The following is a 14,088-nucleotide window of genomic DNA, read 5'->3' on the forward strand; positions in this document are numbered from 1 at the left end:
CAGTAGACGTGATGTCCTGCTGATACTGTAGGACATCAGTAGACTTGATACCAAGATGTCTTATGTATCTGATGATATTCCTCCGGTTGTGCTAAAAGCTTGTGCTTCAAAACTCACACCTATCTTGTATCATCTCTTCAAGATGCCATACTCATCTGTCATCTATCCAACAGCTTGAAAACAAGATTTTATCCAGCCTGTTCCCAGAAAGGAGATAAGTTGAGCATTAACCTATCACCCTATTGCTCTGACCTCAGTATTTTCAAAAATAATAGAAAAAGTCATCAACAGTCGACTTCATTACTTGGAGTCTCACCAATTACGTACTGATCACCAATGTAGATTCCACCATTATTGTTTCCCATTTGATCCCCTAACCAACTTCACCCACATTTAAACACCAGCCATGGAAAAATTTGAAGAAATACACTAGTTCACTCTTGGTGTCTCCAAAGCATTCAACTGAGTCTGCCATCATGACCTTACAAAGCTGTCATCTTATTGTATTCCTGCTTTGGTTTTTAAACGAATTCTCAGCTTCCTCTCTGGTCATGGTGGATACTTTCTTTTAATCATTTTTAATCAATTCTGGTATACCCTTAGGCTATGTGCTTTCACCTATGCTCTTCCTCCTATACATCAGTGATTTTCTATCTCTCACATCCAATCCTATTTGTAGCTTTGCTGGTGGCAGTGCTCAGCTAATTCATGCTTCAAGGTCTTCTTTAATCAGTGCCTTAAACATCTCCTTGTTATTCTGATGAATTTTAATGCCATTAAAATACAATCTTATCTCATTTCCCAGAAGAAAGTCTCACTCTCAGTAACCAAACCATGATCGATTTTCTTCCTTGTTGGGTTCACTTTCACATCTCTCCTTGTGCAAGCACATTGGATCCATAGCCCCTTCAACCTCCAATAAACTTGGTATTATTTTTTGAGCTAAGTACTTCTCTCCTGCTCAACTCCTGATGCTTTATAAAGCTCATATTTTCCTGACCTTAGAATAGTATTATAGTGCCTCTGTAGCACAATTGGAAGAACAACGGTACATTGTGCCTTTCAATTGGAAAAGGCCTAAGTTTGATTCTCGTCATTACAGGAGGAATCTTTATATGGATTTTTTCAATTGTAGGTGAGTTAGCCGATCTCATATGGAGGTAGGTAGGGTGGTTTTTTCTCCCATAAAGTTGGGTTTTTCATCCTGCATACAGACAAATCGGCCCTTCAGAACACATGCAATTTACAGAAAAAAAAAATACTAGTGGTCGTAGTGAGCATTAGATGGCGTTGATGGTAGTAGAGGTTCAGTGTTGTTGGTGGATGGAGTGGTGGAGACAGAGAGCTGTAGAGTAGGTGTCCTCCCTTGATGAGTCTTCGGACTCCTTGGAGGTGTCACAAAATAATAATAGTAATAATATTTGGGATAGTGCACCTAAGGCATCTCTCAGAATGGTTTATTGTATTCAGAAGAGAAAAGTTTACTTAACTGATGACCCCCCTCCAGTCACTTTCTCATAGATGCTCTTTTGCTGCATTATGTCTTCATCCATCCATTGGGCATCAACAAATACAGTATGGTCACTCAGATGCTTGATGTGACACAGCGGTCTTTGCTGCGTGGTCCTGTTCTATCTTTTCTGGAGGCTTCAACTCTCTGAAGATCAGTTACTCCGGACACCATCCATTCATCTCATTTATGGTCTACTACCTCTTTTTCCAGGAACTTTACCTGTCTTTTCAATAGGTATTTCCATGGATGCTGCTTGACTGTAGTGGCCACTACTATCCTTCGACTTTCCTTAAAAAAAAAAAAAAAAACAGCAGTATAACAGCTGTTTTTTTATTTTATTTTTTATCAGAACCCATATATACAGTTTATCTCCAAAATTTTTGAACAAACTTCTCATCCTCTTCCTTCATTCACAACACCTCTGCTCTCTAGAACAGTCTTCTCTGTTTTCCCAAGTCATTATAATTTTTAGATCTTCAAGAAACACATCAACAAATTCCTTTCTACTTTCTAACCACCTGCCCATACACAGCAGTACTGTGTCGTATATCTTAGGAACTCTCATGTATGGGATTGATCTAAAAAAAAAGTTTAACAGACTCTCTCCCTTTAACAAATCCATGCTGTCCTCTGCTAATGCAGGATCTACCAATTATCCTATCTAATGTATAGTCTTAACTTTTCCAGAATCTTCTACTGTAGAATCAATATTGCCTATAATTTGACACTTCCTTTTTAATAATTCCCTTATGCAGTGGCATTATTAATATTAATTCTATTTCCACTCCTTAGGAACTCTTCATATTCACTGTCACTCCTAGGTTTCTAGATTAAATTATCTCCAACAAACTCCCCTCAGTATAATATTCAGTCTACAATCTCTTTAGTCCATAATGTACTTAGCAATACTCTAATGAAACTCATTACAGTTTGCTCATAACACCAGTCTAGTCAAATCACCATGCAGAGATTTCATTTTGAAATTATCCCTGATCATTCATCTATATCAACAAATAACTAGGCATTATCCTTCAGACCATTCTCAGTATCATTAATATAAAAGTAGAATAGCAATGGCTCAAGAAAGAAATTCAGTGAAAAAGGTAGTTGTGCATCACTACCTTTGTTTTCTTAGAGTCTGTTCCTCCATAGAAAACATTTATGATACCACTCAATCAGCTGTTCTTTCTCTTATTCATACCATAAGTCCATTTTTCAGTCCTAGTCATTTCAGCTTATTTAACAATTATGGTATTCTATCAAATGCTTTTGCAAGTTTGGCAGTATGTGATGTATTCATTTCCCTACTTAAAATCTGTTGTTACTCAATCATGAAATGTACAGATTGCTAAAACGAGACCTACAGAGAATCATATTCCCACAAATCTCATATAGAAATAGGAAAAGCCAGTCTCTTCATGACTTTAATTACTGATTTGAGATACCTCTGGGCTATACTCATTTGCTAGGACAAATGAAGCTGTATAATGAAACTTGCCTTACACCTACTGCTTTCGGACGCTGATTTTTCAGATTGTCAAGTTGAACAATCAAGTAAGAGGTAACACTAATTCTCTTATACATTACTTTATGCAATGCCAAAATCTTTCTAACTCCACTGCTATATTCCCATCAAACTCCAACAACATATTGAATTCATTTTTATGTATCTTTTCATACAGCTGCTCCACAGCATTTGCAATGCATACACTGGTAAAGCAATTGCTTAATAATTCTATTTCTGCTGCATCTGTCTATTTTGCTTTGCTGCATTGGAAAGTACTCTCTAAGAATGCCTTTTTGACTCATTGGTGGTTTCTTTATAGTTTGATTTTGCCCTCCATACCATGGCTTTTTTTTTTCTAACCTGCACTTTATAATACTCATGGTATTCCCTCTGCATATTCCATTTATGGAGTTCATGTTTTATAATTTTACTAGACCATTTAACTCCTAGGTCATTTATCTTCCTCATTCTTACAAACACTGATTGACTACTTACTATGCCAAGTAAATAGTCAATGAGTGTTTTCATGCCAAGGCACCACTTTGAGCTTACTCCTTGGTTAGGCATAATTATTTGTAATAATTAATTATAAATTAAAGATGCCAAGAAATTATATTCTTGGTTTCATCCAAGTGTAAGCAAACAAAGTTTGTGCATGAATTAACTTCATGACTGCACTACTTGTATATAGTGGCTACTGACTACACATCAATTGCCTCAATATCTCATAATACAACACATATGTGTATAATACTATGCATTATGGGAAGGGCCACTACACAGACCAGTTTTGACTTTTATTGGGGGTCTCATCAATGTGAGCCAGGCCCAGAAGTGATACCGAGGTTGAAGTAATGCAGAAGTCATATTTTGACATACAAGGTCAAAAGGCATCACACCTTTTACTAAAACACTCTGGATTAGAGATAGTTGTTGAAAGTTTTTTCACTTGGTTATACTATAAATTAAAGATGAAACTTGGATGAAGGATGAAACCAAGAATATAATTTCCTGGCATCTTTAATTTATAGTATAACCATGTGAAAAAAGGTTCGACAGCTATCTCTTGGTTATCTAAGTTAACCGTTAGATCAGAGTGTTGTAGGTAAAAATTTTCACTTTATCTAAAAACTCAAATGAATTTTTAATGAAGGAGGAATTACCAATCTGAGTTTTCAATAATTGTGCTAAAATTTTTGCTATGTGATAAGTAGGCAAATCTATATAGTCAACAATTGGATGAAGAGGAATACTTTCCTTACGTATCTTAGATAGACAATAGAACTGAGGGATTTTAGTTTTTAAGTTTCTCTGTGGTATCTCCATCTAGGCTTACAAGTTCTTCTAGTAGTGAGTTTAGTTTCCTGAGTTGTCTGTTCATAGGGTTGTGATCCAGTTCCTGGGACGGCAGTCGATCTTGTAATAAAATAAATATTTTTTTTTATAATTTGCAGTATCTATAAACTATGTAGCTTTCCCCTTATCAGCTTTAATAATAATAATAATAAATAATGTACTCAGTTGTGTAGCATTAAAATCGATATTAGGAAAATATGCAATAAAAAGCATGTTTTAAAAAAATTGCATGCCATTTGTTCTAAACTGCCCGTTCTTCATTCTACTTCCAAATTCCATGCTGTATGATTAAAGTGAATGACACAAGATGAAAAGAACATTGTGCATATGTAGATTTGCTGCTGTTATATTCTCAGAGGTTGTTAATGATAAAGGAATTTCATATACAAAGCAGAGAAATTTTCTTCTTAAAATAGATTCAGTTACCAGAAATTTGTCTAAATGAAAATGTCCTGCAGGCAGCAGTATAGTGGGAGTCCCTGGCAGCAGGGTGGTCCACCATTTGGTATAGGTGGCAGTATGGGAGGAGGATATGGCCAGGAATATGGTGGTAGTTATAGAATGGATAGTCAGTATGGGATGCAGCATATGATGAGCAGCAGCTTTGATAGAAGTCAAGGTGGATTTGTAGGAGGAATGGGACAGATGAGAAGTATGGGTTATGGAAGGACCATCACGTCACTACAATGATAGAAGACTATCTGGAAGTAGCAGACAGATGTCTAGCAGAGGACAGATACGCAAGCGTCCATCACAGAGAAGCCCAGTGAGTTATCCATATAGTAATCTTGATGATAGAAGAAATTGGATGCGACGTCATAGAAGAGACAGCAAAAGTAGAAGGCCATGAAGTCGTCCTGGCAGGGGAACAAGTGATGACAGAAGGTCACGATCTGCTGACAAAGATCATGATAAGGGAGATGAGCCATATTATCTTGCTGAACCAACAGAAGATGCTTCAGATAATAATATGGAAGATTATGATAGTTGGAAATCTGAAGAAGAGGAAGAAGGGGATAAAAGCAAAAAAAGTGAGGAGAAAATGGATGACAGTGAGGAAAAAAGAAGCTGAAACAAAAGATAAGGATGCAGATGGAAAGGAAGAAAATGATGCTGCTAGTGATGATAAAAAAAAAAGGGAAAAAACCACTTGTGTCACGTGTATCAAATAACATGCTCTACTTCTGATAGATTTCGTATCACATGAACAGCAGGGCCCACAGATCGAAAATAGAAACTTTGCTGGTGCTACAGCAAGAGAAAACACAAGCTCTGGAGGCCAGAATGAAAGCCTTCCAACAACACCTGAAGATGGTTAAAATAAGGGAAATTTCTAGATGAGGAAGTGGTAGTGGTGGAAGGAAATCTAGTAATTGGTGTACCGTGTGTGTGATAAGAAGTTACCAGTGAACGAACATTCACACACAGTACACCAATTACCAGATCTCCTTCCACCACTACCACTTCTTCATCTAGAGCTTTCCCTTATTTCAACCATCTTCAGTTGTTGTTGGGAGGCTTTCATTCTGGCCTTCAGAGATTGTGTTTTCTTTCACTGTAGCACCAGCAAAGTTTCCATTTGATATGATAAGAAATATCCAAAGTGCCAACCATGCAGAATGGGATTCAGTAGTCCAGAAGAATAAATCTGCAGAGTTTCATTATTTAAAGAATTTGCAGTCTGGATCAGATGATGATGAATGTGCAACTGAATCACAAATGAAAGAAGAAAGGTGACTTCAGGAAATGGAAGAGAAAAATAGAGCAGGAAAAGGTTGAAAAAGAAAATGCAAAAGAAAAGGCTGTTGTAGAAGATGGAACTAAGGAGAAAGCTAAAGAAAAAAAGTGAAGAAGAGAAGACTGAGAAAGATGATGAAAAAAGTGTGGATAAGTCAACAGAAGATAAAGAAGGCAAGGATAAAACTGAAGATAAAAATGAAACCAAAAAAGTAGTCAAAACAGAGAGGTCCAAAGAACCTAAACCATTTATTTTATGGCATACAGAAAAATACATGACAGTATTGGAAGTTGCCATGGAACAAGAAGAGGAACAGCAGTGCTAGGCTGAAGAAGAGGAAAGAATTGAAAAAGAAAAGGAAGCTGCTGAAAAGGAGGATGAGAAGGCCAAGAAAAAGGAAGCTGAACAAAAATCTGAAGTTGAAATGGCAGTGCCAAGACTGAAGGAAATTCTGGCAATAATGAAAAAACTGATGCATCTAATAGCATGCAAGATGATGAAGCTGAATCACAGAAAGATCAAGATGAATCAATGGAAACTAGTAGTACAGGTGATAGTCTTGAGCAACAGCCAGAAAAGAATTTAGATTTAGAAAAACCCAAGATGCAGATGATGATAAACTGCAACTGAAACTGTCCACTCTGACCATGGAGTTGAAGCAGAAGTTGATGAAGAACAAGCTGAAGAGAAACCAAGCAAGGACGAAATTAGTAGTTCACCAGTAACTTGGAGGGTGGAGCTCAGGGCCGTTCAAAGAGGAAAAGGTGATAAGCTCAGCACATTGTTAGTTTCCTATAGTATGGTGTCTTGAAATGTCATGTTTAATACACTATCACAGTGTTGTGCAGCGGAACATTGTGCCCTTCGATTGGAAAAGAACTGGGTTCGATTCTCGTCATGACGATGGAATCCCTAAATGGGCTTTTTCAGTTGAAGGTGAGTTATCCGATCTCATATGGTGGTAGCAGGGTTTTTTCTCCTGGAAACTCAGATTTTTCATCCCACGTACAGACAATCAGCCTTCAAAAGACATACAATTTACATACAACAAATACTGTTGTTGGTGATGGGCGATAGATGGTGTTGATGATAGTAGTGTAGTAGTTGAAGAATTAAGTAGTAGTGGAGAGGATGAGATGTATTTAGTGAAGTAGAGTAGTGTGCCCTCCCACGATGAGTCCTTGGACTCCCTGAAGGTGTCAGTAATAATAATAATGTGAGTCTTGCATTGTAAGGATTTTAAAGCTTTCATTTCAGCTAAAGAGATTTTTGTAGGTGGAAGCTTTGATATCAGAAGCATGGATGAGGCTTCCAAATAGAGTTTACTATGATAGCATCCTCACTCAAAAGAGTGAATAAGTTCCATTCAATGTTGAAAAGGAAAACTAAGTAAGGTATCTTTTCGGAACCATATCCTTTTGAAAGACTGTAGATTCCACTTTCAATTAAAGGTCATCCAGAGATGTTAGCTACTCTATTTTCTGCAACATTATGAAATTGACTTTGCTTAGCAACAAGGGCATTGAATTTATATTTATTATTATTATTATTATTTGACACCTCCTGGGAGTCTAAAGACTCATTGAGGGAGAGTGTGCCAACAGCATCGAACGATTGCAACCCCTTCCAACTATTAACCATGCTCAAACTTGCTTAACTTTTTGCGTGAGCCATTAGTAGCAGAGGCTCTACCAATCGACCAATCTTTGCTGGCAAATGTCGGTCATGTTTGTTAAATGAACAGCACAGAGAGCATATAGCCGCAATAAGAACCTAGGAATAGTTGAGAAAACATTACTGACTATTTTTTAATTTAAAATAAACAACCTACATCCACAAATTAAATTTACCATAGAAATAGAAAAAGACAACAAATTATCCTTCTTAGATATTCCACTCCTCCACTCACCATCACATGAATTACATGCTTCTGTTTATTGAAAGCCTGCTTTAACTGTTAATTTGTTGATAACATCAAACAACATATGAAACCCAATGGCTTCTAAGAAATGATCAGAAAACATCTTTATGATTCCTATAATCTTTAGCTCAAATAACAAGGAAACAGTATGTCGAGTTCCAATCCCATACATTTCTGGCATTGCAGAACAAATTTTCAGAATTTTTAACAAATACAATTTAGTGGCTGCCTTTATTGTTATCAATAAATTATTGTCATGGTTTGTATCTTTCAAAGATAAATGCTTGCTGCTGGCTCTTCCTAGAGTCTACAAAGTTAGTTGTCATTGACATTGTTCTTACTTTGGACAAACTGGATGCTGAGTGGAAAAGAGAATACAAAAACACCAATCTGACATCAACAACAGGAAACCTTGAGACATTTCGATTGGCCCATCATGGAATAGATCAAGACCAAAATATCCTATTTTCTGAAACACTCTTTACTTCATCAATGTCGGTGTAAATTTGATGGCTTGTTTAAAGAAAGCACTGAGGCCACGCTTCACCATCCGAATTAAATTTGGAATGAATGCCTCTCACTATTTAACATGTGGGACAATCTTATTTTAATCACACATCGTTGATATTTTTTAATACAGTTAATGATAACTAATAACATAGTGTTTCCTCAGTTATACCTTTGCATTGTTTTATGTCTATCACCACATGGCTCTTTCTTTTCAATCCATTGTTAACATTTACCTGTAATTAACTATCATTGCCACTGATTATGGCCACTGTAATATTCGGGTTGAAATATTATTAATCTCATTAGCTTTTGGCACTAGAGTACTATCATAAAGTTATTCTTTCAGATTTGTTCTCTCTTTTGCTTGCAGCAGAATGATAAAATTCTTTTGGATTGTCTTTAGCTTGCATGTCCAATTTCTTTTCATACTCCGATTTACCTTTCCACGAAATGGATCAATATAGAAAGCTCAGGCTTTTCTAGCCTGAGCTTTCTATATTTTAACTATTCTCACTCTTGTTCTCTTGATATTCTTTCCACATCTTCTTCTTGTTGATCTCTTGCTTAATAAGGTAGCACATCCATTTCACTCCAATCTATTTATTCTTCAAACACTAGGGATACATTCAGATATCACCTCATTTAAGCACTTTTTCAAAAATTCCCATGCATTGCTGACATTTTTCCAATTGAGTAACTGATACCATGAGACTAACGATAGCATTCTCCGAAGTTGATCATAATTTTCAGCTTTGTAATTTAGCATGTAACCTGTTTTAATCAGAGCAGCAATATAATTAGATACTTCCCAAGAAAGTACATCATGATTACTGTCATCGAGTGGTGGTAAAATAGTCATACTCTTAACAGAGATGCCGTCTGATGCTATGAGCAAAATCCAACACTCTTTGACCTGAAGTTCCTTCTTTCACCTGCTGCTTGAGAAAGTTGTCTTGCAATAATTCAATAAATTCCTCTTCTTTCTTATCATGAGATTTCTGATCTACCAATTCGATGCTTGAAAATGAAAGTCACCCATAATGATCACTTGTTTGGTACCCATAAGGCTAAAATTGCAATGCATTTTTCATCCCCTGCAACTGAGCTTCCAGGTCTGTTGCAACAACTCAATATATATTTCTTTATACATGGCTTTAAATAAATAGCATTTACTTATTTCCTTGTGTTTCCATGTGAAATTTTTTAAAAAATTTAATTTTATGTCTGCTGCAATTTGGCTTTGATTTATTGTTGTTAATGTGTGGCATCTCCATGGAGTTCAAAGATTCGTCAAGGGAAGATGCTCATCATCGCAAACTCTACATCTACTTTACATATACATGACATCAAAAATCTTGTAACTTCTTATGCATTTTGAGAAATTAAGTAAAAAATGAGCAATAGTGTTCAGTATGCTGGGGTTTGGTTTGAATGGTTCCGATACTTGTTTTAAAATTCTTCATAAGCCATATAAGTGTTTTTTTATATGAATATAGTTTTAATAATATAAAAGTAGGATACTTTCAATTTTTCAATTGCCACAGCTACACTGATATCAATGATATCAGTGTAACATTTGTCAGTATAATAAAATGCCAGTGTAATATTTTATATTTTGCAACTAATTTATTTTTATAGGCAAAAAGAACAGACTGTAATCATATATTTCTGAATTTCGTTCCTAAAGTTACAATGGATCTTTCAAAGGTATGAAATAAAATCGTTTTTTTTTTTTTTTTTAAATCTGAAAAATTTCATTAAGCTCTTAACATTTGTTTATAACCTTATCATCATCATCAAATTCCTGGCATGTACCCTCAAGGGATCTACAGCATATTACGATAGTACTACATGAAGAACTTGCATCATTACTAACTTCCTATCAACAATTTTCCTCTAAATCGATCTTTATCTGTCAAGACTTCAACATTATCAGATCTTATATTTCTATCTTCTAAGGCACATTTTACTGTATCAATCCACCTATATCTTGGTCTTCCTTTGGGTCTTTTTCCTGCCAACCTAGCAGAGAACACTTGTTTTGCTAATCTTTCCTCTTCCATTCTGTTCAAATTAACATATCACTTGAGATTAGCTCTGTTAACACATTCCTGGATGCTAACTCTAATGTCCACTCTCACCATATTTTTTTAGCCACTGCCTGAAGGAACTAAGAAATTAGTCTATCCCAAAAACTTTGGAATAACTGTGAATGACAAAAATATACATAATATAAATTATGGAAGAAATGAGTGAACAACCAATATGGAATATATCCACAACTATAGATGGAAATGGAAACAGCACATTGGAAGAATGGACAATAGTAGAATCACCAAACAAATCCCTGAATACAAATCCATGGGGAAAAGATCAGTTGGAAAACAATATAAAAGATGGAATGAGACTGTAACAAGCCCAGTCCTAATACAAGATAGGAAGATGATAAATTATGCTGATATACAATATAAAATTACGCTGATATACAATATAAAATTATGCTGATAAACAATATAAAAGATGGAATGAGACTCTAACAGCCCCCCCCCCCCCCCGAGTCCTAATACAAGATAGGAAGATGATAAATTATGCTGATGATTATAGTACTAGTTACAAATAATGAGGAAAACTTTACATGCATGATTGAAAACCTACATAAAAAGAGTAATGACAGTGGCAATAAGTAGAAACAAAAAAGAATTTACTGGATTTAAGAAGATAAACTAGAACAGGTTAAAGAATTTAACTACTTCATGTTAATCACAGGTTAAATTCTGAAAAAAAAATTAAACATAAATATAGGTTTGGTCTACTATGACCAAACTTTTGATATGGCAAAGCATGACTTTTGCCTTACACCAGGGGTTCTCAACCTTTTCCAGTGGCATACCACTATATTTAATTCAAGAAATTAGATGTATCAGTAAGGCAGTGGTTCATGTACCACCAGTGGTATGCATACCATAGGTTGAGAATTCTTGCCTTACACCAATAAATAATAACTCAACCAATCAACTCTTTCTCTTTCTCTCTCTCTGCAAAGAGATAGCTAGCCAGTTATCTCTTTGCACCTTGTAATATTATTTTTTCCCAACTCTATGAAATTTAATACAGATACTTACCTGTATGCCCATTAATTATTGATTGTTTGTCTTAAAGCAAAAATCTTATTTTGACAAGCTCTATTTTGCTCGAATCCAGGTTCTCTTTCATGAGTTTTGCTTCCACTTTTATGTCACTTCTAAAGATTATTATAAGTGTGTGGGGATGTCAGTTTAATATTACAAAGTGTAAAGTTCTAAAATCTGGGAAGCAAAGATGGAATGTAGAGTATAGGATTGGTGGGGATATTTTGGAGGAGATGAGGGATTTGCTGGTTGTGGTGGATAGAGACTTGAAATTTCATGGACATTTTATTAAAAATGTGAGGATGACACAGTAGATTATGGGAATGATGCAGAGAACACTGATATATAGAAGTAAGATTGTTTAGATTCCACTGTACAAGACTTTGATCAAGCTGCATATGGATTACTATGTGCAGATTTGGTCGCCAGGCTTTCAGAAAGATAATGAGATGTTGGAGAGGGTCCAGAGATGATTAACTAAGTTGGTTTCCGGTCTCTGGAATGTGGAATATGAAGACAGATCGAGAGAATGCAAATTACAGAGATTAGTGGATAGAATGAAAGAGGGGAGACATGATTGAGACATATAAGTTGGTAAGGGATAATTACCAAATTAACATAGATGATATTTTTCATAGAATATCGGGAGACTGGGGGAGGGGGGACAAAAGGCCATTCCTGGAAGCTGTATAAGGTGGGTGTGAGCAAGGGGCTGAGGAGTAGAGTTTTTGCATGAAGAGTAGTGGGTGATTGGAATGCATTGCATGAGAATGTGGTGAGTGCAGGGAGGACAATGAATGCATTTAAGTTGAGGTACTATGAGCTGTGCATGTGAGAGAGGGACTTCCCACGATGAGTCTTTTGACTCCATGGAGGTCTGTTGATGATAATATTTACCTGGAAATCTTCCTTGAAATATAGTGGAATTAATATCCACGAGTAGATAGTTCCGCTGTATGTTTCATTGAATTTTATAGATGTCTGCAATGATGATTGAATTTTAGATGAATTCAACCATCTGAACCAAACCTCCTGCATGTATCTACTATTAAACTTGCACACTTTCATATTTGAGCATTTAGTGTTGTATATTATGTACTCTACCTATTTTTTCACATTTCAGATATCTGATGGTATTCCTTGGCCTCAAATATTAACACTCACAGCTACGTGTGGCAAGTCATTCACCATTCGTTACTCGTCTCTCATTTGCTGATCTTACAATGTAATCAGTACAGACTGCCAGAATATCTTTAATTTTATGTTACCTTTATCCTATATCACCAAGCTTCCTATATTTCTTAGCTTTTTCAGTAGCTTTCTGAATATTTTATCACCTTCATAATATTCATCTTCTGTATTCTTATCAAAGTCTTATCATTAATAATAATAATTTATGAGTTCCATCTCGGATTCAGAAAGCTCAATGTGGGAGACCCACACTAACCATTATTCACAATGCCATCATACTGCTACACTCATTTGCTGTCAGAACACTTAACTACCTGTGGCAATCCATTCCAAGTCACTCACCACTCTCCGAGCAAAAAAAAATTTAGTCTGTACACACTTACTTAGCTTCAAGGGGTGAACCCTCGTTCTCTCTCTCTCTCTTTCGACTTGTAATATATTCAAAAAAGAACACCTTTAATAACTTAAGTTTCTGTCATATCCCTTTCTTCCCCTTGTGAAGTTAATTTTGCATTCTACACATCTTCAATTTTTCCTCATAAGGACCATTCTACAGACTTATCACCAGCTTGGTCACTGGATCTCTTCCACCACTTCTTCATCCCCAAGAAACTCAAGTGACAAATCTGTCCACGGTATGCATTTGTATAGAGCCTTATGAAGAAGGATAATAACTTCCCAATTTCTACTTGTTATTCTGTTCTTTAACATCCAAATAGTCCTTTGTTTTGCCAACTTGCAGTATACCCTTTGAAGTTCAACTCCCTATCCACAATAATTCCTAAATCCCTAGCCTCATGAGTTAACTGCACCCTAGTACCATCAATGTGTTACATAGTATGTAATCTTTTTCAATCCAAAGTACATAACATCATATAGCAACATTATATTGCAAACCATTATCTTTACCCACAATGCCAATTTATTTAAATCATCCTGTAGAATATCTACATCACCTTTATCAATTATTTCCCCCCCTTCCAGTTTTGTATCATCAGCAAACAAGTAAATATTCCTCTGTCAGTCATTCCCTATATCATTAATATTCAAATTAAAGAGCAGTGGCTCTAATACAGATTACAGAGCTTTAAGGCACTCCACTAGTTATGCTCATTCTCCTAGATTGCACTCCACCATATATAGTACTACTCTGGTGTCTGTCAGTCATCTATTTATCCATGCCATTATCTATCTCTGTTGCTCCAAATTATGTAATAGTTTTTC

At 35.8% G+C, this 14,088-nt stretch overlaps 1 protein-coding gene across 1 annotated transcript in view; it reads left to right on the forward strand.

Moving 5' to 3' along the window:
* The window catches only part of ACC (acetyl-CoA carboxylase), a 1,393,224-nt gene that overhangs the window by 885,496 nt on the left and 493,640 nt on the right, over window positions 1–14,088 (forward strand). Inside the window, exon 36 of the mRNA XM_090408519.1 lies at window positions 10,184–10,252. Within this exon, the coding sequence (XP_090264645.1) occupies window positions 10,184–10,252 (69 nt within the window). The remainder of the gene's footprint in view (window positions 1–10,183; window positions 10,253–14,088) is intronic.

This window comes from Typopeltis vanoorti, chromosome 18 (genome assembly GCF_054136105.1).
Source record: "Typopeltis vanoorti isolate ZY-2024b chromosome 18, IOZ_Tvanoo_1.0, whole genome shotgun sequence".
Classification (NCBI taxonomy): Eukaryota; Metazoa; Arthropoda; class Arachnida; order Uropygi; family Thelyphonidae; genus Typopeltis; species Typopeltis vanoorti.